This window comes from Guyanagaster necrorhizus (genome assembly GCF_019112545.1).
Source record: "Guyanagaster necrorhizus MCA 3950 unplaced genomic scaffold BT62scaffold_3, whole genome shotgun sequence".
NCBI classification, from domain to species: Eukaryota; Fungi; Basidiomycota; class Agaricomycetes; order Agaricales; family Physalacriaceae; genus Guyanagaster; species Guyanagaster necrorhizus.
The window spans coordinates 2,375,518-2,401,786 of record NW_025064882.1 but is presented as its reverse complement, the minus strand read 5'-3'; the positions used below and the strand labels follow the sequence as shown (position 1 = coordinate 2,401,786).

The 26,269-nt window shown below is 48.3% G+C and overlaps 12 protein-coding genes across 12 annotated transcripts; 7 read left to right on the top strand and 5 right to left on the bottom strand.

Annotated features, from left to right (window-relative positions):
- Positions 1 to 11: 11 nt before the first annotated feature.
- BT62DRAFT_961666 (f-box protein pof6) lies at positions 12 to 3,536 on the bottom strand. Its single transcript, XM_043188600.1, has 11 exons — positions 2,534 to 3,536; positions 2,336 to 2,486; positions 2,111 to 2,286; positions 1,958 to 2,057; positions 1,554 to 1,908; positions 1,215 to 1,503; positions 1,018 to 1,159; positions 844 to 969; positions 594 to 790; positions 311 to 542; positions 12 to 262 (listed from the first exon to the last, which is right to left on the bottom strand). The coding sequence occupies exons 1-11, from the start codon at positions 3,445 to 3,447 to the stop codon at positions 155 to 157; spliced, it is 2,790 nt and encodes a 929-aa protein (XP_043045167.1). The 5' UTR covers positions 3,448 to 3,536; the 3' UTR covers positions 12 to 154.
- A 72-nt stretch (positions 3,537 to 3,608) lies between these two features.
- On the bottom strand, positions 3,609 to 5,230 carry BT62DRAFT_984697 (protein serine/threonine phosphatase 2C). Its single transcript, XM_043189879.1, has 4 exons — positions 5,116 to 5,230; positions 4,977 to 5,064; positions 3,866 to 4,924; positions 3,609 to 3,813 (listed from the first exon to the last, which is right to left on the bottom strand). The coding sequence occupies exons 1-4, from the start codon at positions 5,216 to 5,218 to the stop codon at positions 3,777 to 3,779; spliced, it is 1,287 nt and encodes a 428-aa protein (XP_043045166.1). The 5' UTR covers positions 5,219 to 5,230; the 3' UTR covers positions 3,609 to 3,776.
- A 2,211-nt stretch (positions 5,231 to 7,441) lies between these two features.
- On the top strand, positions 7,442 to 8,408 carry BT62DRAFT_1072211 (uncharacterized protein). Its single transcript, XM_043178834.1, has 4 exons — positions 7,442 to 7,950; positions 8,005 to 8,103; positions 8,158 to 8,228; positions 8,285 to 8,408. Exons 1-4 carry the CDS (start codon positions 7,713 to 7,715, stop codon positions 8,294 to 8,296), a joined length of 420 nt encoding a protein of 139 aa, XP_043045165.1. The 5' UTR covers positions 7,442 to 7,712; the 3' UTR covers positions 8,297 to 8,408.
- Positions 8,409 to 10,156: 1,748 nt separating this feature from the next.
- BT62DRAFT_1000925 (uncharacterized protein) lies at positions 10,157 to 11,034 on the bottom strand (the record flags this gene model as incomplete). Its single annotated transcript, XM_043176688.1, has 6 exons — positions 10,157 to 10,264; positions 10,314 to 10,465; positions 10,520 to 10,585; positions 10,640 to 10,675; positions 10,726 to 10,944; positions 11,016 to 11,034. The coding sequence occupies 6 exons, from the start codon at positions 11,032 to 11,034 to the stop codon at positions 10,157 to 10,159; spliced, it is 600 nt and encodes a 199-aa protein (XP_043045164.1).
- A 507-nt stretch (positions 11,035 to 11,541) lies between these two features.
- Positions 11,542 to 11,890, top strand: BT62DRAFT_1072209 (uncharacterized protein; the record flags this gene model as incomplete). The annotated part of the gene is made up of 2 exons (XM_043178833.1): positions 11,542 to 11,640; positions 11,702 to 11,890. 2 exons carry the CDS (start codon positions 11,542 to 11,544, stop codon positions 11,888 to 11,890), a joined length of 288 nt encoding a protein of 95 aa, XP_043045163.1.
- Positions 11,891 to 11,997: 107 nt separating this feature from the next.
- On the bottom strand, positions 11,998 to 13,191 carry BT62DRAFT_440811 (uncharacterized protein). The gene is made up of 3 exons (XM_043180893.1): positions 12,971 to 13,191; positions 12,153 to 12,905; positions 11,998 to 12,095 (listed from the first exon to the last, which is right to left on the bottom strand). Exons 1-2 carry the CDS (start codon positions 13,039 to 13,041, stop codon positions 12,323 to 12,325), a joined length of 654 nt encoding a protein of 217 aa, XP_043045162.1. The 5' UTR covers positions 13,042 to 13,191; the 3' UTR covers positions 11,998 to 12,095; positions 12,153 to 12,322.
- Positions 13,192 to 13,589: 398 nt separating this feature from the next.
- BT62DRAFT_1072207 (uncharacterized protein) lies at positions 13,590 to 14,878 on the top strand. The gene is made up of 2 exons (XM_043178832.1): positions 13,590 to 14,534; positions 14,589 to 14,878. The coding sequence occupies exons 1-2, from the start codon at positions 13,646 to 13,648 to the stop codon at positions 14,783 to 14,785; spliced, it is 1,086 nt and encodes a 361-aa protein (XP_043045161.1). The 5' UTR covers positions 13,590 to 13,645; the 3' UTR covers positions 14,786 to 14,878.
- A 61-nt stretch (positions 14,879 to 14,939) lies between these two features.
- On the top strand, positions 14,940 to 15,461 carry BT62DRAFT_1000921 (uncharacterized protein; the record flags this gene model as incomplete). Its single annotated transcript, XM_043176687.1, has 4 exons — positions 14,940 to 14,957; positions 15,011 to 15,092; positions 15,145 to 15,289; positions 15,341 to 15,461. The coding sequence occupies 4 exons, from the start codon at positions 14,940 to 14,942 to the stop codon at positions 15,459 to 15,461; spliced, it is 366 nt and encodes a 121-aa protein (XP_043045160.1).
- Positions 15,462 to 16,611: 1,150 nt separating this feature from the next.
- BT62DRAFT_1000920 (uncharacterized protein) lies at positions 16,612 to 19,080 on the top strand (the record flags this gene model as incomplete). The annotated part of the gene is made up of 8 exons (XM_043176686.1): positions 16,612 to 16,694; positions 16,743 to 16,809; positions 16,861 to 17,124; positions 17,174 to 17,735; positions 17,786 to 17,913; positions 17,967 to 18,181; positions 18,235 to 18,291; positions 18,351 to 19,080. The coding sequence occupies 8 exons, from the start codon at positions 16,612 to 16,614 to the stop codon at positions 19,078 to 19,080; spliced, it is 2,106 nt and encodes a 701-aa protein (XP_043045159.1).
- A 454-nt stretch (positions 19,081 to 19,534) lies between these two features.
- On the top strand, positions 19,535 to 20,208 carry BT62DRAFT_440615 (uncharacterized protein). Its single transcript, XM_043180892.1, has 2 exons — positions 19,535 to 19,823; positions 19,881 to 20,208. Exons 1-2 carry the CDS (start codon positions 19,583 to 19,585, stop codon positions 19,976 to 19,978), a joined length of 339 nt encoding a protein of 112 aa, XP_043045158.1. The 5' UTR covers positions 19,535 to 19,582; the 3' UTR covers positions 19,979 to 20,208.
- A 959-nt stretch (positions 20,209 to 21,167) lies between these two features.
- On the top strand, positions 21,168 to 22,564 carry BT62DRAFT_1072203 (uncharacterized protein; the record flags this gene model as incomplete). The annotated part of the gene is made up of 4 exons (XM_043178831.1): positions 21,168 to 21,797; positions 21,860 to 22,134; positions 22,205 to 22,331; positions 22,379 to 22,564. 4 exons carry the CDS (start codon positions 21,168 to 21,170, stop codon positions 22,562 to 22,564), a joined length of 1,218 nt encoding a protein of 405 aa, XP_043045157.1.
- Positions 22,565 to 24,437: 1,873 nt separating this feature from the next.
- Positions 24,438 to 26,071, bottom strand: BT62DRAFT_1040450 (uncharacterized protein; the record flags this gene model as incomplete). The annotated part of the gene is made up of 4 exons (XM_043178416.1): positions 24,438 to 25,235; positions 25,289 to 25,679; positions 25,726 to 25,821; positions 25,874 to 26,071. Coding segments are annotated over 4 exons (1,038 nt in total), but the record flags the coding sequence as incomplete, so codon positions are not given.
- Between the last annotated feature and the right edge of the window lie 198 nt (positions 26,072 to 26,269).

Here is a 26,269-nt window from a genome sequence, read left to right as displayed (position 1 = left end):
CAAAACATGATCTTTGCTTGGTAGTCTTCTCACGAACGAACAGAAGAAGCCAACATTAGCCTGCTACTGGGTGTCTGAACATCATTCAACACATTGTGATAAGCGTACTTGGGCGCGAACGGTTCTGTAAGTGTACCCAATGTATCACTATAATTTAACAAATAATACAGTCCTCTTTGAAACTGAGATTATACATCGTCTTGTCGACTGTTTTTTCAATCTTCTTCCAATCCGACCTGTGCTGGATAAACTCGTAGATGTCCTGTGCAGTTTATTAGCCGAGATCGGGACGACGACCGCTGAAAGATACCTCGGGTTTGTATGCGCCTCCATACCGAGTAACGTCTCTGACAATCTGCGCCAAATCCTTAGCGTCCTCAACAACATACACATGCCCCAGCATCTTCAGATGAGAAAAGTCTGCTACAATCGAAGGGACCTTAAGCGACGATACAAATGCATGGTACGCATTTAAATCAGCGATGACTTGGAAGCCGCCATTCAAGGATATAATTTGCCTCTTGATGTGTTTCTGCAGGATCCTGTGCCAATAGATGTTAACCTCAACCCCGACGCAAAGCCTCAGGACTTACGCAATGAGTCGGATCCCCACCTCTTGGTGAAACACTTCCAAGACCTCTTTGCTCGTGCTCCCCTTCAAAAGCTTACAATGCATTTCCAGGCACTTGATAGCCTCTTTGCACCCTTTTGTGGCACCAAGCTCCAGAGGCCTGTCTTCCGGAGGATAGTACTCCCGTGGTTGTGTCAACGTGATAATAATATGCTCCACCTTTACATTTCATAGTCAGTAAAAAAACCGCAGTCATTTTAAAAATTTCGTACCTGATTCATCAACACCTCTGTACCAGCGTTAAGTCCACCAGCAACGGAATCATCCAGAGCATTTTCGAACCGCTTTTTCTCGCGCACGACTGCGTTGAGGAAGTCGTGACGATCGATATGAGGTGCCTTTGTAATAGTAAGAATAAGATTCCGAATGATGACTCGAATGCCTACAAGCTCCTTGTCAAAATATACTTGTACCATAGACTGGATAGTGTCTCCAATGTGGACAAGCTCAAAGAACTGCAGGAGCGGAGCCACACTCGTCGTTTCTTCGTGCTCAGCAGGTTTATAGGCTCCCATTTGCTCGATAGCACTGTACGAAGGGTGAGTATCAGCACCACTTTAAGGAAAAGAAACCCTCGGCTTACGCAGAAAACCCCTTGGTTACATGCCGTTCACTAAGCGTCTGAAGCATCAGGATAAAAATTTCCTCGATAGTATCTCGAACTCTATGCCCATAGTGACCTGGATATCCCGCAAATGTTTCAACGCGCTTCAGGCCTTCACGATCGGCGTGAATGAGCTCCAAAGCCACATCAAGGGAAAGGAGAAGGTCAAGCTGATTAATCCCAGAGCTCGCTGTGAGCGGAGTGATAGCCCCATTTAAACTCGAGGCAGGAGGCGTTGGAACCGACGATGGAAGGTCCATGGTAGATGCTAACAAACGAGGTCAGATAGCCATGCGGGGAGGATAAGTACGAACGGACATGAGAGTTCCAATTTCGGGGGTTCCTTCTCCGAGGGGTCCTCGTCATTTCCATCATTATCATCAGGATTATCGAACAACATCTCGCCGTCCTGTGCCAAATTCTTGGAATACCCGTCGGATGTAACCACACCACCACCTCCCCATCTCTGAGGGTTAAGCATCGCAATCCCTTGAGCAGCGGCTGTGCCTCCAGTCATGATGGCACCACCCACAGCTCCGACAGTTCTTGGAACAATAGTAACGGGAAGCAGCAACACGCTGGTAAAAGAGGCTAGGACGTTTCGCTTCACTTGTGCAGGATTTTGGGAGCTCAGAAACCGGGCGGTGTTCATAGCAGATGATGTTTCCGCATGCTGGATAGCTTATAAGCCCGGAATACAGATGAATGCTCTGAGAACCGACCTGTCGTTCCCAACCTTTACAGATTACATCTAGTGCTTGCTTTACGGACTCCACCTCTTCATCAAGGTACTCGTCCATGTTAATCTCAAACATCCGGTACCTAGTTAGAAATATTAATGAGACAATAAACTCAGCCGGAGAAGACATTCTGACACGACATCCTCTGCCCTTGTTTGCGTCACATTGGAGTTGGGGCTGGCTTTGGCTGCCTGTAGAATAGCGTCTACTATGCGCCAAGACTCCTTGAAACTGGCCGCTGCTGCTTTTAGGAAAGTCTCGTTGGAGATTTCGCGCGCCCTTGTGAGAAGGGCGGTCACATATTCCCCAACCTGTAATCAAGCTCAGAATAGTAGCAGACACGCAAGACTGCCTACGTACGACTTCGGTTGCGACACGGTCAGCAAAAGACACGAGAACATCTGATGCTAGTGGAAATACGCGTACTGCACGCGATCCATGTTCGACAATGGATCCGAGAATCGCAGTCATGAATTCGTCCATAGCGTCAAAATCAAGTTCCCGATTCTTCCTGGATACAAGTCAGACCGCAGCCAGGAAGCGTGATATGAGGCGCACGTAAAGTTGTCCATGGGATTCCATCTCTCTTGGACATAGAATATCTCTCTTTTCTCGGCCCACACCTTTCCCATCTCCCAGTCACCACGTCCATCCCAAATCTGCCAGCTGGATTCTGCCGCATCTTTCATCCCTATCTCATCTGCTTTGCTGTCTGCCAGATCGAATGCTGCAAGGAGATTGGCGTCGAACCGGTCCATAGCCGACCGCAATGACGACGAAAGAGTATCCCATTGCCGAAGGGGCTGCACTTGTGGTGAGAGGAAGAGAAAGAGGAGGCGTAGCGTCTGTGCTTCATATCGCAGTGTTTGTGACACCAGATCGGATAGTCCATTGAGTACTAGGTGGGGCGGCGACGACAGTATTCGTGTAAGGGGATTGAGTAACTTATGCGCCCGGATGTACCGCTCCCTGTACGAAGGCTCCATATATGCAGGCATCGGTATCTTTGGAGTGATCACAGTGTCGTCAAATGCGCCGACGAAGTCGCCCATTTCAGCGTGTGGCGGGCTGAGAACGTCGACAGTCGCAAAGTCCCCGAATTCATCATCGACTGCAATTGTCGGCGGAGCTGCTGCACGACTCGCTGCAACCTGGATCCTCGATTTTGCTTCCAGGTCCTCCAAGACAGATGATAGTGAGTGTTGTTCTACCCCCAATGCCTTCCAACGCTTCTCCCAGACAGTCTCATTTCGAGCAAGGTTGGCCGTAGAGCGCGAACATCGACTGTACGCGGGGAAATCAGGTATTGGAACATAGGATAGAACGAGGAGATGCAAGTCCATTGGCAGACGGCCCACCAAAGGTGAACCAACAGGCTTCGACACCAGCTGATTTCGCGAGAGCAGGCGAGCACCCGTCGACGTTGCTGATGCGTAGAGCCTTACCGGTTCCAACGTAGCGAAATTTTCCATGTTGCTGTCCTATCTGTCGCAAGCATGGATTGAAAATAATGGGCAGTAACGGTGGCCCGACGACCTCGAGGACTGCGTGGATCGAGGACACCGGAACGGCAAAAGCCGACCCTTCTTGGCCGTCATTAATGCTGACTCTTCACAGTAATCCCGACATGTTTGTTCTCTCTTCGTAGTAGTCTTATGTGCTAATGGGCATATGCATATGGGTACATGGGTAAATGCAGGTAAATGATAATACAAGGCCGTTGACACCTTCGACCAGCAACGACCATGCTTTTTAGCTATTCTACACCTTACGAGCATTCCGGATATATCATGATAGAACATCATTCAAATACGACGACGCCAATAGACAATGATTCGCTACAACGAATATTCAGTTAAGACTTGTATCATAATTTAAAGATTTGATTACCTTTTACTATCATCTATGGCAGACGACAGCGACGACACTGATCCAGCCTCGTTCTCACCACCAAAAGCCTTGTCCACCAGGCGACTCGCCAAATTTAGGTCCTCGAAATGTCTCCACACCGAAAACACGATTTGATCATATACCAACAACGCCGAGCCTTGTGGCTCTTCGGTTTCACTGACAACAGCTCGCTCGGACGGCTTCTTTTTCTTAGACTGCAGGGTCGATCCAACTTCCTTTATCACTTCCTTGTTTGATAAGGATTTCCAGAGTCCCGGCGACGCTATGACAAGGAAATCTCCAGGTTGCACAAGCGTTGTCGTTATAACCGGCTCGGCGGTAAAATATGGCGGCGTTTTCACATCGTCGTATGTCTTCTTCTCTTTCACATCAGACCAGGAGAGCCTCTCGCGCACCGCCCTGGACCATTTGTACGGCCCCACTCCAAATAGCCGGAGTGGGGCCACGCCAAAGAGAGTATCGTTCTTTATCACTTCTTCGCCAGGGTGCTCCCGCTTCACTCGCGCCAACTCCTCAGCATTGGTGGCGTCCTGGTCAACCGAGAGCACCTGCAGACTATAAGACTCTCCCGTACGTCCTCTTCGACCCAAAATGGCCCGTGAATGGCCCGTCAGCGCAACACGCAACGCGCGAGTCTCCGTGTCATAGAAAGCAAGAGTAGCGGAAGACCCAGAGTATGCTGCGTCCAAAATGTGGGGCAGATGCCGCGAAGAAGACCTGTTGTTGGAAGCAAGCATGGCACTGAAGTTGACGATGTCGTCGTCGAGCCGATTAAATGTTTCCTTGATTTCTTCATCAATCTCATCCGGAGCCGGGTCAGGACCAACTTCGGAGCGTTCAGAAACTCTGCTGAACTTGGTCGCTTTCGCCCGGCTGAATAGGTCGGCTAGCCCCCCGATAATCGCGTTTAGAAGGTTTCCTGCGAGGTACGCACTGGTGTCTACGCCATTGTAGCTGTCGTACAGAGCAAAGAAGGACCAGAAACGATCAGGAAGGCCGGTAGATATGGATTGTATATGGTTGCTGCCTAGCTCATCTCTGTCGAAGCGTTATATCCACGTAGGTTGCGACGAAGAAATGCCTTACATACCTGGCGACAACATGATAGTCGAACCTCGCAATCCCTGGAACTGGCCTCCGTGATGATTCTGAATAATGTTGGGAAAGCCCGGTCAAATCTCAAGACAGGTAAATCCCTGTGCAAGGAACCGAAAAGACAGCAAGCCTACCATTCAGCAGACGAAGGTTGAGTGCGGCATACACTGCTCCTGATGCCAAGAAAATGCGGTGCGAGTTGCGCAAAGTACGCACAAATTTGAAAGTAGTACTCATGTGCCTAGTAAAGGGAAGAAACGAGCGACTTTTACTCCTATCAAAACTTAGAAGGTTCGGGTGTAGTCGGCCCGGCATTCACGTATTTAAAGCGGAGCTTGATTATGCCGATCGGCAGGAACCAACACTTTTCTGCTCCGAGTCCACCAACTCAATGAGTTCGAGGTAGTTAGGTATGTTTTCTGTATTCCCATGTTGCACTGTGATTGCATTTTTAATGTCCAACTCTCTTCCGTGTCACAGGTAGACAGGCACTGAAATTCTATACCAAGCGTTGAAGATCACGAAGACTTTTACTTTGTACCGGGTTCGTCTCTACTTGCGGTGCGCGTCTTGAAATCGTCGGTTACCGGATCATTGTGAGTACCCGTTTAACGATGGCTCATTTAAAGAGCATACCCAACATCTCAGCCTCGAATAACTTGATGATTGGACCCATGCGCAACGACGAGCTAGAGCGAAGAATGATCTAGAGACAAGGATAAAGCAGAGTACAGAATTACTTTTCAGAGGACAGCCAGACATGATGTAGAGCCATTCTCTAACGTTGCAGGTGAAGCGATGCTTAGTTCCGCAACGTAAAGCTGATCCTTTTCTTCATGAATTATATCGTTCCCTTCCATTCACCGGAGTAGCCTCGATCTTTATACTGATATGATCCCACCTCGACGTGAGGCAGATAAACAAAAGTTTGTCTCGTCTCGTTCTCTGTCTGCTGAGCACTCGAAGGTCTCATGCTGATCGGCGTCCAATGATTTGCACTCATACGTGGCGGAAGTTCTGGACTTTCTGCCTGCAATACAAGGCTCTTATCGGATATCTGCCACGAAATTCGCCTGATCGCAGCAAAGAAACCTCAATGAAATGATGGGCTTTGTCGGGTTCTTAAAGGACTGGCTTCGGTGTTGTGAATTGACAGTCGCCGTCTCTTACTGGTATGAACGGATGGGACGGATGCCTTCCATACCTCCTCACTTGCCCCCTTCTGTCTGGCTAATGTGAAATAAGCGAGTCGTTCAGGCATTTGTAGACGCTACTTAGGCAGCCAGGTCCAGACCGCGATGGTGGGACCAGTTATGTGTGCTGAAGTCATGCAACGAAGCGGAGGACCTTTCCCTGAGAAAGACTTTGAACTTTGTATCACAGCAGTAGATCGATGAGGTATGCTCGTGTGAGTTTCGCGTCCATAGCTCCTTCCTTTGAACACGATATGCACACGGCGAAGGGAATCTTACGTTATTCTGGACTCGAAGCTGTCGCTTGTGAAGTCATGTGAACTTGAGGATACCCCCCGGTGAAGCCGAGGCGTCATAAGAAGGACAGCCTTGACAGCTGCGCCCAGAGGCAAACGTGCTGCGACGTTGCAGTACCGATGACATTGTATCGATAAGCGCAGTGACTTGAATAAAAAGGCCGCCAGAAAAAACCAGATTTTCTTTGAGCATCACATGCTCTTTAAAATGGCCTCGATCACAGGTAGTCCCCTTCCCCCCCAAAAAAGAAATTGAATACAAATCATTGATGGATGAAGCTACCGGCCGGAGGTAGTATGAGAGCTACGATGGCATCCTTCTCGGGTGTAATAAACTACCCTTAGACTCCCTCGTCGACCGTCTAGATGTGACGATGGATCATCAAAGTTGCGCGATTTACTTGTGGTGCCATAGAATGGAACCATTGCTACATTTAGAGTCAAAACCTATACCGCGTAAGAGGCGGCGGAGTGCCTGTAAACCGCACCGTGGGGTCTTCCCTGTAAAACGGAGCACCTGAGCACCGGCTGTCGTTCGGTGAAGCTGTTGTGAACTCATGGACACAACTTTAATTATCTCTTTGGACAGACAGGCAACAGACAGTATGGAGAATCCTGTAACGAGGTCGTTATTATATACTTTGAAGACGGGGGCGATTCTCGGTGCGCTTCAAAGCACGTCCACTACTATGCACACGACCAGAATTTTCAATAGACATAAGAGTCGAGGCTTGGACTTTATGTAAGGAGCTGTTAGAAAGACAGGTGCCATACGGTCAACAATCCCGTTTCCCAAGGCCCGTGTCAGTAGTGAATACCAAGGACGATGATAGGAAAGCCACGTCGACCATAGAACTGGATAGAAAGGAGACGAAAATCGTCCATGTTTGGATATCCATATCCACGTGCCAGTAGAAGTTTCCCACGTTACCCCGCAGTGGAGTATTTTGGGTTCTCCTTTTCTTCCATGAGTGGCATCCAAGACGACTCAGCAAGAAAAAACAAAGCGTAGGAAACAAAAAAAAGTGGTCTGACAGGGCAGAAAGGCAACAAATACAAGGATGTCATTGGCAGCCAGGCCGGCCGACAAAAGGCCTAGATAAAAGGGCCTTTCGATGGTCACGCGCCACCTTTGATGTTCGCACCGCCGTATAAATACGGCCACCTTCAAGCTCCACCCCCTCACTGACCCCCACCATCTGCTACTGTTACTACTGTACTCTTCTTACCTCTTATCTTGTCATGACCCGTACCGCCCGTGCTACTTTCCCCAAGGCCGTCCTCAAGGACCGCTCAGAGTCCAGGTCTGGCTTTGACAAGTCCCTGCGCAAGAACGGCGCCGGCCAGCACAATTGGGGTCGTCTCGCTGATGAGCGCGAGCACGAGTATGCTGCTATGGACGACGAGGCTCTCGAACTCCAGGAGGAGTTTGAAGAAGCTGCCGACGACACCGGGAGTGTTAGCGCGGCATCCGATTCCAGTACGTTTGCCACTACACTCATCATACTCTTACTTTCACTGACGTTATCTTTAGCTTCCGAGTCTAAGCCCACACCAGCTAGGGCTTCCTCCATGTCCGAGGAGGAAATAGAAATCGCCAAGCAGTTCAGGAAGAAGGCCCTCAAGGGAGAAAGTAAGTCTTTTTTGTTTCGATTTACCAAGTTGTTCTAATAAGATTTCTTTCTAGTTGATCTTGCGGCCATTGCTCGTACTTCCTCTGCTGTTTCCACCTCGCCCCCTACCTCCAAGACCGTACAGGTTCGCATGTTTCACCTTTCTAGTCTCCGAACTTGGTTTAATACGTCCGGTCACAGGTCGCTGCCTAATTTTATTCCTGCATCCCTATAACCTAGTTATCACCACTTGCCACCCTCTTTGTCTTTTCAGCTTATCGAACTGAAGATCCCCACTTGTAGTGTACTTGTAGTATCGTTTTGCAATCACAATCATCGAATGTATTATTTTTCCAAACCGGAGTATGTACGAGCTTCAGCTCTGTGTGAGACATCTGCACAGTTTTGCAACATCACGAGTACTGGATGTCATGGGTAACATGACCCACTTCGCCAAATGGTACCTTGCTTCCGTGACGAATCGAATGAATGGATCGAAGGCGAATGCTATACCATCATGGTAATGCCGAGGGTACTACTAGGTATTCCTCGTCGAACCGAGGTCAGTTGTATATAGAAGATAACAGGAATAAAGTAGGTTCGATACCAATACATCGAAGAATCTAGATCACGGAGCGGATGACGGAGGAATCATTGGGAACCAGAGAAACGAAAACAAAAGCACATGCCTGCAAAGATTCCGCAGCCTGTACGAGAGTTTTTCCTGAGTCCAAAATACAGGCTGAAGATGAACCTGCAACGCAGTATTGTACCCTCCAAACACGAAAGTCCGACAGTCTAAATCAACGAATATAGATAACAGCAGGAAGAAACTCAATGGCGGACACCAAGTAAGTGATGTACAAAGGAGTCAGGATGATGTTAATTTTCGAACTAGGATCGTCGGCAGAAGGGAATACAAAGGATTCTAGATCCAGTAGGGGAATACTTAGCTTGCTTCACGGGAATTGATATCAAGTGACGTCTTCAAGGAGACTTGCAGAGGATGACATACAGAGACCCCCCGGCAACTTCAGATTTCCGGATATTAAAAGCGTATACTTTTACAGAGCCTTCTCAACCTTTATGCGGCAACAGCCCAACAGTGGATATCTGAGAATCTTGGCGGTGAAGCTACAGCAGGACAGAGCTTGGTGCATGCGATGGACGTTCAACCAAGATATGGTATGCCCAGTCCACAGGCCCCAGTTGAGATGCATGCTGCCCCTCGGTTGACGTGAAAGCACTAAAGATATGCGCGTCGCGTCATTTCAAATCTCTGTGGCACGTGATGTGATCATGTACACGCGTCGCGTCTTGCCTGGCAAGCCGCTTTATAGATGCTCGCAGAACGGGGTAGGCATCTTTCATCTTTCTTACGAAAGCGGTGGAGATTCTGCGGTTTGTATCACATCTCGTGTATCGAATGAAAGTAGTGGGCGAACCCGGTGCATATATGTCTATCATGGTACACCCGATAGCCTTGAGAGCAGGAAGGATTCCCTTGATCTCCCTCATTTCATTGTGAAAGTTTTCGGAAAAAGTGATACTAGACAAACTTGGTTTGTGAATAAAGGACAAACAAAACATCCGGAAAGAGGTGAAAGGCCTGCAATAGGCACCGAAATATCGGTAGGAATATCGTCCGAAATGATAAGGCCATGGTAAATTCATTAAGTCTGCAGCATGTAGTAGCTAGGGTGATCACGGACCCAATTATTCAAACTTCCACCGCTTGGGTTTCTGATGGGCGGCTCAGTGGTGTGGCCGTAGCAAATGTAGCCTACACTGAATATCCTGTCAGATATGACTCAGGCTGTTCAAGAATTCGTGACTTTAAACTCTTGGGGCTCTTTGAATGCTATGCTGTTGTTGCAGTGTATGTCTAGTTCTGACATTCAAAATCTCGCAGCATTCTCCTCTTCTGTGACGACGTTCGAAACTATGGAAATATGAGTTTCTTCTAGGCTCATTCCACTGACGGATCAAAAGGGAAACAGCCATCAGTACATGTGTGTGAAAGGAATTACAAGACAGGGAAAAACCATTCTATTGGTCGATTGAGTCTTTAGCCTAAAAGCCGACTATTTGCTCTTCTAGATACTCCCAAAGCCGACGGCCCACGGCTTCGCCTTTGGTAGCAGCAAATACCGCCCCGACTCGCACCCATGGTTTCATGTACTAAACTCGTCAGCTGCTCGTGTAAACAGCATCACCGAAGGATACCCACCCCACCGTTACATTTCAATGCCTCTGAATCAGACATTGTCGCGTCATACAGCTGCGTGAGCCCTCCCATCTCTACAGGGTACAGCATCGTACAAGAATAAATTAAAAAGAGTTCGGTGATAGTGGAAGGATCGTGCGTGCCAGAATAGTTCGCTCAACAGGTGACATATATCTCTGCATTTCGGACCTCAAGTTTCCCGGATTCACAGAGATAGCGATGATCCCTTGATCTGCATATCTGCGTGCCAGCTCGGTGGTCCACACGACCATAGCCTGAGGTTGCTCTTTAACAATGGTAATGGTCCACATGACGGACATGAGGCTTACGAATTTGCTCTGAGAATACAACGCCATCCTGCTCATCTTACGGCGTTCAGGACCTCTTTGAATGTGTCAAACTTCAGACCATTGACGAAGATGTGATTTAGTGACGCGGTATTGATGATTCGCGGTCTGAATTGGGGGTTGGATGCAAAGATGGATGTGAATGTAGGGAGGAGAAGGTGGGTAAAGTAGAGACACCTGTGAGAGGAAGGTCACGGTTATACACTGGGGTAGTGTAGAGAGAAGGATGTGCGCACCGAGCATGTTAGCGCCGAACTGGAGATCGTAGCCTTGTTCAGTTAGAGCATCTAAGGGAGGAGAGAATACGCCAATGTGAACTGTAAGTCGGATCCGAAAGCATGTGGCAAAAACGACATACCTATTGTTGAACAAAACATGAAGCTTTGATCCCTGATATTGCTAGGAGCAAAAGTATTTTATGGCAATTTTCGGTGCTTCCTGACATTCCAACCACTTCTTGGTGTCCTGGGTGCTGTAAATGGTTTGAGTGGTGCACACCAACCGGAGTTGTGGAGCGGTATTTATCTATCTTTTCTTTGTATCTTCAGCAGGCATGTTGGGAGATGCTGGACACTGTGTGGGAACTGGGCGACGCATGGAACGAAATTGGGGTTGTTGGGGAAAGCCATTAGAAGTAATGTGCTACCGTTTCCGGTGCTAGAAAGGACAGAAATACAGCAGAAGATTAAGTGCGTTTTATTTGTCTGTTAGACCTTTTAGAAATTGGGCCCGAGTTTGCGTCATCGTCGGCGTGGCGCGTACGCGTCTTGTCCCTATCCTTTAGGGTCACTTATAAAACGAAACGTACATGAGAACAACATGACAAGCCCACTGACAAGCCCACCATGCGCACCCACAGCAATGACTCAGACTGTAGGTGACATATGTTCATCGACCAATGTCTTCCTCCCAAACCTCAATTTTCTGTAAATGAGCTTCCTGATCTCTCTGAGCAGTCACCATTGTTACGGGCGCTAACACCGGTAGGTACCATCAACAATTTCCCTCTACGCGTATGTCTGATTGTATTTCCACTAGGTATAGGCCAAGGTTACGGTCAAAGCTCTTCTTGGGCACAATGCAAAGGTCTACTTTGTTTGCCACAGTGAGGAAAACGCCCGTGCCGCAATGGCTGAGTTGCGCAATGAAACCGGACGAGAGGGGCTCTTCCTACAGGTCGATTTCGCAGATCTCAACTTTATCAAGCACGCGGCCGATGACTTTACGAGGTGAAACCTCTCTTTGGCATAATTTGACACTGCATAAAAGATAAGGAGATTGGCAAACTAGTCCAAGAGATGACTTTAATGCCGATGAGTCAAACACAGATGTTAGCATCAGCAGTTTATTCGAATAGGCGCTCGTGAACTCCTTCAGACAGGCTATTTACTACGCTGTCCTGGTACTTGAGTTGTGCATCCGTACGCTATGCATGGCACTAAGAGTGTTTCCCCTGTCATTAGTACGGTCATTAGATAAGTATTCAAGTACGCACTACTAGTAGACCTCGGTCGGGTTGTAGGTTTTTACTTCATGCCCGTCCATAATCAAAATAAATGCATCAGTTTCCAAGATCAGCCTTGCGCTGATATCGCAGTACATAGGAACAAGAGAAAAGAAGACAGGAAGACCCATGTCAGCAAGGTCATATACTCTCTAGAGTAGTCACAGAGGAAGAATAACGATGGTGGTGTCGTCGACTCTTTGGCCGAACTGTGCCCGCGCCATCAAGCTGTCCAAGTTTACTTCGCCATCTCCACCCAATGTATTCCACAGAAGATCGAGAGCCAGATTGCCGCTCCCCTTTCGAGCACAGTTTATAATGGAAAGGATACGTACGCTGGGCTGATCAAGGGAAACGTGAACAATGTCCACCTGGTTAGAGAGATAAGGTGGCGTAAGGTTTCGCGCCATGAACCTGTCGAGTGTGTAATTTGGATGAAAAGGCGGTGTGGCTAGAGCGAGAACGCGTTGGGTATAGATATCCGGGAGCTCAAAAGGCATGTCGCCTATGGCTAGAGGAGCATAGACATAAACACGACTCATGGGTAATAAAAAGGGCTCACCACGAGTCAGAGTGATCAGACCCAGCGTTCTATACTTGTGTATGCACTCAATTTCACCGGGATGCTCAGCTCTAACGCGATCTGCCTCTGCATCGTTGCAGCAATTATGATATGGACTGAGTACCTTGACAGACTGTCGCCCAATCAAGTCCCGTGTACCGAGAACTATTCGACGACAAATTCTAGTTCAGTTGATGAGCTCACCAGCATCGCAGTAAACCCATGCTGGCAACATGAAGAGACTTGCATGAGCTGATTAGAGCTATCAAAGCAGTGGTACCTGTCCTGGCACGCATAACTTGCACATGAGAGTTCCATGTCTTGTTGGAAAGATCTGTTATGATGGCTTTAATTTCATTGTCGTTCATTGCAATGATCTGGGCCAGTCCACCAAGAAAGAAGTTGAGCAAGTCAGTCTTGATGCGCTCGTCAACGCCAGAAACACAGTCAGCCAGTATTTTTCCAATGACAGATTCTGAGGGTGATGACACGACTGTAGTGAGGCTTTGACCATGCCCGGTAAGGTCTCAGCAACGGAATCCACAGCTTCATGACCTGCCCCATGGCTTTTGGATCGTGCTATCATCAGTACCGTAGCAAGCTATTCCATGTTCACCGTCAAAAACGCCGATGAATTTCCAAGCACCATTGGCAAGCCCCCATTCTTCCACAACATGCCGGTCCTCGATGCGATCCCGTGATCGAGTCGAGGCTGGAATGCAACGATATTGGCACCACACTCGACAGTCGGGTTGGATACACGTGCCAAGTCTGCACGGAGCTGTTTATCGACTTGCTGTGACATCGGAGAGTGGAAGCAAGACGGATGCCCCGAAATTTCGATTAGCTTCCATCCTTTTCTAGTTACATAATCCATCTACTGTTGGATTTACGCGTCTTTTGTTCTTTGCTCTGTACCACGATGTCCCGACCGCTCACATACTTTGATATCACTATTGGTGGCGTCCCTGCTGGACGAATTGTGTTCGAGCTATATGCCGACCTGGTGCCCAAGACGGCAGAGAACTTTCGTGTTCTGTGCAGGGGAGACACCATGAGCGAGGATGGTGTCCCGCTCAGGTACGCCGGCTCAGGGTTCCACAGGGTAATCAAGGGCTTCATGTGCCAAGGTGGCGACTTTACAGCGCACAACGGCACTGGAGGACTCTCGATCTACGGCTCCAAGTTCCCTGATGAAGCCTTCCCTGTGAAGCACAGTGAACCGTTCTTACTTTCGATGGCCAACTCGGGACCGAACACGAATGGGTCCCAGTTTTTTATCACCGTTGCGGCGACGCCGCACCTGGATGGCAAGCATGTCGTCTTCGGGAAGGTGAAGTGGGGGAAGAGTATCGTGAGAAGGATAGAGACTACGAAGACAGGACCTCAGGATAAGCCTGAGGACGAAGTGCTGATTGTGCAAGCAGGGGAGATTACAGAATCAGAACTGGCGGAGGGAGTGATAGAAGCGGAGGACTATCCCGAAGATGACGAACGGGCTGAACAGTTCCAGAATGACCCGGATCTGGCGCTGGAAATTGCAGTCAAAAGCAAGGACGTGGGCGCGTCACTGTGGAAGGCGGGAAAGCCTGTAGATGCACTTCATTCTTGGCTTAAGGCTGTCCGGTACCTTGACGTTCATCCCGTGCTTCCAGATGATTCTCCACAGACTCTTAGAGATACTTTTAAATCGACGCGAATTGCTGTCCTGCTCAACGTTGCGCTTGCTGGTTCTAAAATCAATGCGGAAACTGGTGTTGCGGTTGCGACGCGTGTCTTGGGTATCGAGGGTCTGTCTGACCTTGACAGAGGTGATTCAACCTTTCCCGCCTTGCCATAATTCAAACTGAGCCGTTCCATTTCAGCCAAAGCTCTCTACAGACGTGGGGTTTCGTACATCGTGCTAGGAAAAGAGAGGGAGGCGGAAAAGGATCTCGTTGCTGCCGGTAGTGACAGTCTTGTGGTCCAGGAGCTTACCCGTCTTCGAGTGCGAAGGAAAGAGAAGAGCGATAGAGAGAAGAAGGCTTTGCGAAGGATGTTTGCAGAGAACGAAAAAAGTTAGAAGTTACAAACGTAGAAAAATAGCCAAAATATTGGAATTGTAGAAGCTCGGCGGTGCCTGCATTCTTTTTCAGCTGGCACAAGTAAATTATGGATGGCGTAGAAAGTGCTGACTACGTTGTCGTGACGGTCACTGTCACACGATCTCAACGACCATGAACGCACACCCATCTGTAAGGAAGCACGAGTATTCCTGCATCATCAATGGTTAAATCGTGACTTGTAGATGCCAGCACTGACTCACCTGCTTTCCAAGTACCCCAAGACCTCTGGCAGCCTGTTCTTGGTCTACAATGACGTTGTCTACGGTGAAATATTCTCACTCGCTGATCTCCTTTTTCTTCAGCCTGACAGTTGCAGCGCAATCATGGACAGACGTTGAATTGGTGGATCTTGGCGAGCAGTGCCCAAGAGGCGCCATCAAGGGTCGCAGACCGAACACGGACTTAAATGAGCCTGCCTATGTCGTCCCCTGTTCTTTGGCTGAAACAGTGTCCTATGCATGGTCCGTTAGATAGCATATACCTGTGTGTTCCGTGGCTTGAATTGCTCATAGGTTGCAATCTGCTTTCAAATCACTCTCAGATCCACCGGAGATGTACCTGGGAATAACTGCAGATGATTCCTCGATTGTCTACTACAAGATTAGTTCCGGCATTGTCAAGCCACCAGTCTAGTCCACTCGGAATAGAGAGGGAACGTCTCCTGTGGACTGCAGATGGGACACTGTCCCGGGAAATGACAGGATATTAGATGAGATGCATAGGATCCGTGGACATAATGTACGTACAACCCGTTTGATCCCTCGTTCATGTAACAGATAGACCAATGAACAGCATATTGTCATGTAGTGCTTGTCAGCGACAATGTCATCATTGGACCGTATCCCTACCCGTTCTGCGGGTCCCACCTGCTAAGACAAGCACAAGACACTTTCCTTGCTCGATGCCATTGACAACAATCTCCGGACGCGCCGCTCCTGCAAGTTACCTCATGTTTTCGCCTCCTAACGCCTTTCAGCGTTATGTTGAAGGCGTTTGGTGGCTGCAGCAGAACAATAAATATTTTTGGCTTCTCTATTCAAAATACAGCATAGAACATACACAAAAACTCACGGAATACCCATGACCAGGCAACGTTCGTGGTTTGCGGCAAGTCTGTACTTGCACAATGTGGCGTTTTTTCGCGTCGTGCTGTGCCGTGTGGGTGGTTGTCGCGGAATTATCATTTCGTTTCTGCTTGTGGCCGTAGGTCATGCCCTCGAGCCAGAAGTGTCGGCCGACCGGAGAAGATACTTACCATTCTCAAGATCTTTTATACAGATCCAACAACTACTATTGATGGGTCTAGACTATGTTGACAAGGAATCGTGCAGGAATTCGGTGGTTCGCTTTTCCTGTAGGGGATCACATCTCAGGCAAACGTTGCAGCAATGCACGTGCAGTTATTGGAATGACATCATGAGATCTTTTTGCTGTCAATTGTTCGCCTCCCGAAAGGTTCCCGGCGCGCCACACACTGCCTTTGCCTCCAAAATTCAGCGATATCCCCGCATCTGCCATTACTATTGTATTCCTGGGCGTCTCTTTCTTATTTTTGATCCTCTTCTCCCTCGATTCCATCAGAGCCTCGTTGTAAAAACGTGTCGGTGCATATGTGTGCTATTCTCGCAAGAAATTTGGCACTGCCTCGGTGGTCGGCCCGATAAGCCGCTTATCTCCGTTTGCCTCAATGAGCTGATGATAAAAACGCGCGTCTCATCTCTCTAATGTCCATCCTCCTTCCTGTGTGCCCACATCATCAGCTCTTCATCGATTAGTAGACACCATGAAAGTGGTCGCCGCAAGGCATGCGCCTCCCAGAGTGCGACGTCCTTACGCTCCGCAGGCCTGTGATGTTTGTCGCCGAAAGTGAGTCATATATCCGTTACATTTCCTCGCGTGTCTGACGATTTCCAGGAAGACTAAATGCAACGGGGTCAAGCCCGTCTGTGAGTCGTGCGAGACATCGAAGCGCCATGATGAGGTGAGTTATCATGATAAGAGCGACATGCATTCGTTCCTAATGGTCATATAGTGCTCTTGGACCGGCGAGAACGTCCGCCAGCCACGAACAGAGGCTCATTTTGAGGCCATGCGCAAACGTATTGATGCACTCGAGGCACACTGTGAGACCCTCGAGTCTATGATTGACAAATGTAACAAGGATCATGGTGGACTATCATCTGGCGACCGCGCTACATACCTTCAACTTAGACCGTCTCCTGAATATCAACAAGTGGAGATAGATGAATCTGGCAATGTTTCTCAGGAGTTGGTAGTTGCGACTGAGAATCTCAAGGTGCTGATTTCTCTATTGCTTTCAATGCCAGTACTCAGTTCTCAAACAGCTAGAGGACCGTGATCTAGTCATATACGGAAACGTTGCGCCTTTCCGCTTTGCCCCGGTTCCCGCCCAACGTACTTCCCGGTTCCCGGAGATCATAGCAGACCCTCAGGCTCACTACGTTCTCTGGCTCGATGGGGTATCCTCTTCACATATCAATTCATCATTCGACTGGTCCCGTCACCTTCCCGTGAATCTTCCCCTTACTCGGCACGAGCATGATAAGATCCTCGACCTCCTTTTCAGTTTCTTTACCTCCTGGTGCCTCCGTGTCGTCCCTACCCTCTTTCTCCGCGACATGTACCGCGCTATCGCGTTTTCAGGAACAGTCAAGACACCCCACTACTCTCCAATGTTGCATAATGCACTGATTGCCCTCGCAACTGCATTCTCCGACGATCCGCACGTCAACAGTTTCAAGATCCGGGAGCAATACGCAATCAAGGCCAAATCGTATCTGGAGGACGAGTGTGAGAAACCGAACATTTGTGTCGTACAGGCTCTCAGCCTGCTTGGGAGTTTTCACTCGTCAAATGGGGATCAGAATCTGGGATATTTGTATTTTGGTATTTTGAGCTCTCACCTAGACTATTACGAGTGCTTAGAGGTCTCACAGGCATGAGTACCAGGGTCGGTCAGATACTGGGCTTGGAAGTCGACTGCTCCAAGCTTGTGACGGCGGGGAAGATCAGCCATGATGATATGCTTGATAGGAATTGGGCTCACTGGACGGCCTTCAGTTTGGTATGTTGAGCCTCATTGCTTCTCCCTTACCATGAGCTCATTCCTCCATCTAGGACGTCTGCTGGTCACTATACGTCGGACGAGACTGCACTGTTCCCATCCCCGCGCATGTGGAAGATATACCTGTTCCTTTCGTCGACTCGGTCTTCGATCAGATGGCATGGCATCACCCTGGTGCCAACATCCCACCCCAACCAAGTTTCTTATCAAAGACATTCGCGGCGACGTGTGAACTCTGTGTGGTAGCTCGGCGTATCATGGAAGTTGTGTGGGTTCTTCCATGTCTCCCGCTTTTTTTTCTGTATTGACCCCTATTGTAAGGAACCGTCTAGGCACCCGTCAAGACGTTGTCAATCTGGAGTTGATCAGCAAGATGGAGTAAGTTCTTTCTCCATTAAAATTTTGTGCCCATCAACTAATGATTATTTTTACTGTAGTCTTCAATTGAATAACTGGAAGTCACAGCTATGTCCCGAAGTCGATATCACGCCGAGTAACCGCAACATTTCCACTCCACATCGCCTAATGATGCATCTCCTCTATTGGCTGATGTTTATCCTCCTCCATAGGCCATTTTTCAATCGCAAGGCCCGGCCGGTCTATAGCTCCGGATGCGAAATTGATCACAAGAAGTTGTGTAAGCGCGGTGCTGAGAACGTTCTCGCGATCCTGCAGACTTGGCGTTCGCTCTATACACTTCGTTACGTTCCAGTGACACTTTTCCAGGCCGTCTTCTCTGCTGGAACCGTGTTTCTCTTGCTCGGAGGGATGTCGCTGGTCAAAGTCGAGCTGTGCATTCAATACTTGAATGAGATTGGCAAATCATGGAAGTGTGCTACTAATATTGGTGCCATCTTACAACAGTTGTTGGAGAATCAGGAAGGTGGGAAAGGCAAAGGAAAGGGGGTTATAGAAGCAGTTGATGAAGAGTTGCCGCGCTCGTTATTACTACAGCAGTATTCTCCTCCCTTGGGCCCCCCTCCGAATCACCGTCCCCCTTTGGCCGCTTCTGTGGATGACTTTCTTGACGTGGACTTGCTGTTTCCGGATCTTCTTACGGGAGGGGAGGTTGATACGATGTATTGGTCGCAGCAGCCGGATGATCCGGCTCTGTTGAGCACTTTGGCGATGTTTCTGGAAGAGAATTGCTCTGGGGCAGTCCTATGACCGGGAATGTATGGTGGGTATGTTGTGTTATTGCCTTCATTTATTCTATACTGTATACATGTTGTAATTTCGATAGCCCTGGTATTGTATCTGTTATCTACTTGTCCTGTCTCATCATCGTGTGTATATATAATGTATCACTTGTTTCTTATGTTACCAGATCCTCAATTGATGAGTGGGACGCCGAAGCTGTTGCATACGGATATTTCGCGGCAAGCTCATCGGTGAGTTCCACGTAGTCCTAGAGGTCAGCAGACGTGGATCGGGGGAATGAGTTGCGCAATGAATCCAATCTAAGCGTTCCTCCAGAATCCCGGAAACGAGAATTCCAACTTCCGGTATGGTGATATATTCGATACTGGCTGTTTATTCATCATGGAGATTCCTTGGTTACTTGATGCAATATTAGAATCACAATTAATTGATTACATAATCAATCTTATACATAGGGTGGGATAGTGCTTCCACGGTTTGTTTGCGTCCTTCGTCCATCTGCCCCGCGATGCATTTGTCCTGTACTCCCGTGGACTTTACGACCGCGTCCTCAACATGCGCGCTCAGCTTTCTGTCGCTGGCCGTCGTGCTCGTCATTCTCGCCTGCGTCTGGGCCTGTCGCCATCACCAGCAAGGCGATAAGAAGGGTGTGTGGAAGTGGGGCGTCCTGACCTTGGAGACACTGCAGTCGGCGCCCATGAAGGAGAAGGAGCCCGTGTCTGTGTCTGTGTTGGAGGGTCAACAACGACGTGCGTCTTTTACGTTTATGTTTAATTGGTTTAATTTTGAAAGACAACCAACGACAGGCGTGTTGTACTACGAGTCGCAAGCACCGGTGTCGATGGCGAAAATAATAATGTCGCGGCATGTATGTGCTATGGTCTCCAAGGCACGAAGATACTGAGGCTGCTCCTTGTAGACCTTTCGTCGACCAACACCTCGCTCGATACCACCGCCTCCCCGGCCTTCGCAACAGCCACCAATATCAACACCACGGCCACAGAGCGGACAGGGACGACGTTCCCGTTCACTATCACCGCCTCGGCTACGCCAGCAGCTGCCGGTCACACCTTCGATGGTGTGATTTTTTTCGACGAGAACGAGATAAGAGAATATTATGTTATGTTATATACATGCTATTATGATCTAGAGGGAGCAAGGCGCTGATTATTTGCTCGATCCATATCGTCTCGGGCTGACCAAATGGGGCCCTGTCCGACGAGAGGAGGGAAGAGGAGAAGGAGACCCTTCCGTGGGAGTTTGCTTTCGGTGTTTGCATTTCATTCGGACTAGTGGTTACAAGCTCTTGGATACGCATTTTCTTATATCTGTCAGTTTTTGGTTTACCTTTTTTTTTTTTTCGTTATATTATATATATGGACTTTCGTTCTGGATGTAATGTGGATGGAGCGGGTGTTGCATGGTAAGCACCTAATGAAAGGTGGCCGTATTCATCGCACTTCCTCCGGATTCGATGGTCGGAAAAACATAGCTTCGACTGACATTCGCGACTGCTCCAGAGGCGATGACGTTTCAGATAAGAATGTATTTCTACCAAGGCCCTCATGGCGTCTGTTCATTGTTGCGAAGATGTAGAGTCAAAGTTGCAGAATATAGCAAACAATGTGCGACAACGAGAAAACTCCACTCTTGCTCCGAGCAAGCATATGCACCAGCATGTCGTCTAAAATTGCCGCCTTGCCGGTATATCGCCAGCCGACAGCCGACTCGGCGCGATTTGCCTACCGACGCATGAACTAGAGAAAACAGCCGAAATGGATATGAACTTCTCCGTTGTACTCAGCTGAAGACACGGTCGACAATTGAGCCATAATGTTACCGGCGTCCGCCATGTTTCCCATGGGGTCACAAGCACATACGCGGACCACAGAAATGGAAACGAGAGTAGGCCCCAAGTTATTTGCAGAGAGGGACACCAAGTTCTCGGATGAAACTTCATCAAAGATTCTACTAGAGAGCGAGGCAAACGTCCTGCACAGGAGATTTTGTTTGATATAACTACACAATATGAAGAGAATTGACCAATTGCGCAAAAGGAAGCCGAAACGGCAGATGGCGGAATTTCAATATGAATGTGTGCCGAGGGGATACCGCTGCGCCCCTCTTTAGGAGAAATGGCTCCAACATTGAAAAGAAAACATTCATTGGAGGGCAGCACGTCTACCCAAGATTCTCTTGCACAGAATCATCATAGCTGCGAACGGGAGAGGTCTACTTCTCAGTCGCCGTCTCCTCTTTCATGGACGACGACCTTACCCGACCTTCCGAACGAGCTCCTACTAAAAATCCTTGCTATTTTACCTGGCACCGTCGAAACGATCCTTGCTCTGGCTACTACTTGCTGTCGACTTAACCAATTCGCTATGGCATATCATTTTGAACGAGTCTCCTATGAACTTTTTGATCGCACCTGTCGGCCCTTCACCTCTTTCCGAATGCTTCGCTTGTCATTTATTTACAAACGGTCTCTGTCCTTCATCCAATGCAATTTTTCCGATAACTTCCACAAAGAGATGAGAGAGGTCAAACGGTCTCTCGCCGCCCTCAAGCGTATGGGTTTATTTCTGGGCAAATTTTCTGTCTCCTTTGAAAATATGGATTGGCCAGAGATGCTCACAAAGAAACATGCCGCTTTCTTCGAAGATCTTAGCAAACTCAGCTGCAAGACGATAAACACATATAAATCATTTTTGTGGTTGTTCGTGCCTACGACGACGAGCGAGAGCATAACGTTTGACCCCTAACCCTTACCGAACTTTCAAAGGTCACTCTATCTGAGCGTCTGGAACAGTATATTGCTTGGATGCTGCGATCTATCAAGGAGTCTCCCGTGAGGACGTTAAATCTGCATTCCCTTTCTGACGACACCCTTCTGAAAATCAACCAGTTTCCCCTTAGCAATCTTCGAAACATGACGCTCTCGGAGTGCACGTTCAGTTTTGCGGCCTTTGCAAACCTTTCTCGAACGCCACTTACACATTACATACCTCCATCTGCAAACATGGACCCCGATGGCAAGCATCGCAACAAGAAGGGGCCGTAGGGGATCGAACCAGGGTCTGAAGATGTCGTTGGAACCTGCAACTCGCATGTCATTGACATGTATCAGTGTTACGGCAACGACGCTTCGCGCGCTACATTCCAATTCGGAAATATTTCCTGTCCTTCAAGAGGTTACTGTTACGGGCGAAGATATCTTAGGAACCCAGGAAGCACTTTTCATATCAACCGTCTCAGTATTCGTCTCAAACACTTCAACGTTACTGAATGGCTGCAATTCAAGTTCCCTCGTTGGAGAGGCCTGGTCGAAGAGAAGGCAGAATCGTTGCTTACGCAGATCACCGACTTTTCGATTTCGTTCGATACTCTGGATGTCATCGCTACCGCCGAGGTCCCCGCTGCTGCGGGTTCAATCCAATTTGAAGCGGTTTCGTACATCGTCGAGTGGCTCGGAGAAGGCGATACTTGATTTCGTCAGAAAGATGAAGGATGTCTGCCCGGGTTTGGATACTGTGGTTGTGAATTTGTCTGGTTTTTCTACCGATCCGAAGTGGTTACACCAGAAGGAGATGGAATTGAAGGAAAAGAAAGGAAAGTGAAATATGCCAATACTTGAGCGTTACCCCACCATTTAATATGTTTTATGTCCTGGTCAATTCTGGTTATCTTCTAACAACGCCGATTTCCAATTTGGCAATAGCAATAGTTGTTTCCTTGACCAATCCTCAAGGCGTTAAGGAGTGAATTCAGTAACAGGTCTTTATCCAGTGCGCTAACTACTTTGAACTATTGTTTCGTTTCCATTGCTGAAGTCCCTATTCCACGTCTCTAACAGCTTTTGTTCCTTCGTTCACTTTGTTACGCTTCATTACTTCACAATTCGGTATGCCGGGCCGCCCAAGAGACGTCCGTGCATCTCACTAGAACGCATCTTTATTTCAACGTGGAACGACCACTTGTACTATCCCTGCTGTTCAACAACGTGCCGCGTTGCAATGAGCCATTGCGAATGTCAAGATTCAAAAGTCTGCCTATTCCGCGGGCCCAAGAAACAAAGTTCCTTCCAGTTTTCTATCACTCACATCTCTACCCGTGTAGAAATAGCACTGTCTTCTGTCAACCTTCGATATATTCATGTCCGTACGATTCCCTCACCGTTCTCAAAATCACTTGCAAAATTGGACTCAGTTTGCCTTCGGGCTCGACAGCCATGTCCTAACAGGACAAGCAACAATTCTAATATCATTTCGAGCACGATTTCTATTGCATGTTTTGGGTCGCCACCAATAGTATCTACAATATAGACGCAATTCAGCGATTTGAATTGCGTGTACTTTCTTTTCACGGCTTTTTATTATAAGCTATCGTCCAAGAGAGGTGAAAACCTTGACACCTCCCCGAGGAAGCTGTAAAAGCGTCTCTATGTGACAAAAAATCGATTTAATGTCGCAGAGAGTCACCAGGCTCTGGTTCCGCCGAGAGAGCCATCGCCCTGCTGACGACGATACCAACTGGTTCGGCGTCGCCGTTGATGACAACGTTACCGGAATCCCCCTTGAAGGCAAAGGGAGATAGGTTAAAAGATTCCATTATGTATCGATGTTCTGCCCAGCACCACTGTGAAGTGTGCTCCAAAGCTGTGTCTGTTGTCGAATTGACATCCAGCGAAAACGAAGGATGGGTATCATGGTATCCAAATTCATAAGCCGTCGTATCGATGTATCGCGTGTCGTCCTTCCTGCCAGTCAGTATTGTTCCGAAATATGAATGGAGTTCCATAGCAATCAGACGTAGCCATTTTTTCCCCACGATGTCAACGTTGGCACGTTCGCCGTGTCCGTTGTCAGTTCAATCAGACTCCAGTCCATAAACATGGCATGACGAGGTGATGTAGAGACAGAATCAAGCTAGAGGAAACGAAAATATCGGCGGAGGGCATAATTGTTCTGAGAATATGTGCTTTGAGAAACGTTCGCGAGACGCCCGAGCATGCGCACCTTGATTATCAACGACAATGGTGTTCTGTGCGATAACTATCTCTCCCACACAGTACTCTGCATTCCCCTGTGGATTTGAAAGAATTGTTTCCTGAACGGCTAGGGTGTTTTGTAAAGGGGGCACAGCTCTCTTCCTTAGATCTGCTACACCTTGAGGATTTCATTGTCGCCTCCTTAGTAGTCGATTCGTGATTCTTGATCTTGAAGTAGACGCCTTGCAGTGTCATGGTGTTTAGTTACGATGTGATGGTTGTAAAGATGCTGGGAACACCTCTGGGTCGGGATGTGTCATGACGGTGACGGTAACTGTGGTAGGAAAGATAGCGGTGATTCAACTCTGTAGATCTGCCCCAGAATGATATAATCTTCGATCTTCTACAAGTTCAGCATTGACGAAGCTGATCCACAATTTACTGCCCATCCGCCACTGCTTTACTGCTAAGCACATAGAAACCTTTTAGGATTAAGTGACCTGCCAGAAAGGGAGGTGACTGCCAAACCGAACCGGGATGTAATCGAAAGCGAAAGGAGAAACGGAAGAAGCATCAAGGCCTTCAAGAGCTAAACGACCGACGAGCTGCGAGAGATGGATACGAAAGAACCTCAGACACAAAAAGGAGCTGAAAAGGAACAAGAAATCAGTAGGAACTACAACACGACACAAGCCTAAGCATAGATGTAGCTTAGAAATGTTTGAGAATACAAGTAGGAGCAGAAGATGCAGTGTTTTGAACAGAAGATGGGACCTGCTGTACACAGGGGGTCGGTTACAAATACACATTCCAGAATACTAATCTTTCTTTAGTTGACGATCGATTTCAACCTCGACGAAGGCCAACATATCCTTTGTCCCCTTGGTCGGTTTCCACCCCAGGGCTTTGCCTCTGCTTTTCTCAAAGTCGACTCGTGAATTAGTGCCCAGTGAGAATAGTAAAGGTTCCGCTTCAGCCTTGCTGAAAGATGTGGGCTCGGAAGATCCAATACCTCGCCGAGCGAGACCCGCAGCTACAGCCTTGGAGACATCATACAACTGGTGCTCGTCACTAACAGTAAAGTAGATGCCAGATCGACCATGCTGGAATTCGGCAGGAGCAGAAGAGGGTGAGAGAGCAAGATCGAAGATGATCAAGTAGAGGTCGGCCACTATTGGCATGACAATGAATATAGTAAAAAGGAAAGGGAAGGAAATGCCATACTTTCGTTCACGTCAACGTTGGGCCAAATATTCTTGCCTTCACCGACAACACCACCTTGCTTCCTAGCAATGCTTGCCTCAACGAGATGACGGATTTGGGCAACGACTGAGCGTTGAAGACCGTGTTTGTGTAAGATACCAGTGGGCACTCCGTAGATAGTTGGGGGAAGAACGATATATGTTTTCACGTAACCTGTGTGATGATTACAATGATAGAAACGCGGAAAACAAGTCCACAAGCCTTCGTTGTCTGCAGCGATAACGGCGAGATCGACATTCCGGTGAGGTTGGGTTGGGGGGAGAGCTTCATACAGAGAAACATCGAGGTCCGAGTAGATGGTATTGGTGCTATACAACCCTTGCGCATTGTCAACGAGTTCACCAGTGCCTGACTGATTGCAAGTTCAGCAACGTGAGGCGTCAACAAGCGGAGCTCACAGTATGGACGAGGATGGGAGCCTTCCCCGTCTTCTCGTAACGATCTTTGGCGCCTTGCAGAAGTGCCTGTGCGGCAGGAAGGTCGTCACAGTCTGCCTATAAGCCTGTCAATTTCCTCAAACATCGCTGGGCCTGGTGAACCACGTACAGTGGTGATGACAACGTCTGCCGCTGCCGCCTGTGCCCTCAACAGCGCGAAATCAGAGTCAGTTCCTGAGACAGTTTTCAATCCCAAGGCCTCGTATGCAGCAGGAGACCTAGTAGAACGCAGAAGAATAGTGATGTCGAAATTCTTTGAAGCTTTGTGCTCGATAAGACGTGAGAGAACGGTGCCTCCAATGTAACCTAGACTGTGTCAGTCTACGTAATAATAAGAAATGAGGCGGCGACGCACCCGTTCCTCCGGTGAAGAATATGCTGACTTTCGACATAATGAATGCGAGAGAAGGAACTGCTACTTGAACAGTTGGATTTCACATTCTTTATATCGTTGGCGTCATCTGAGCTTCGATGTCTTTCGATGCTCAGTCATCAAGTTGCTCAG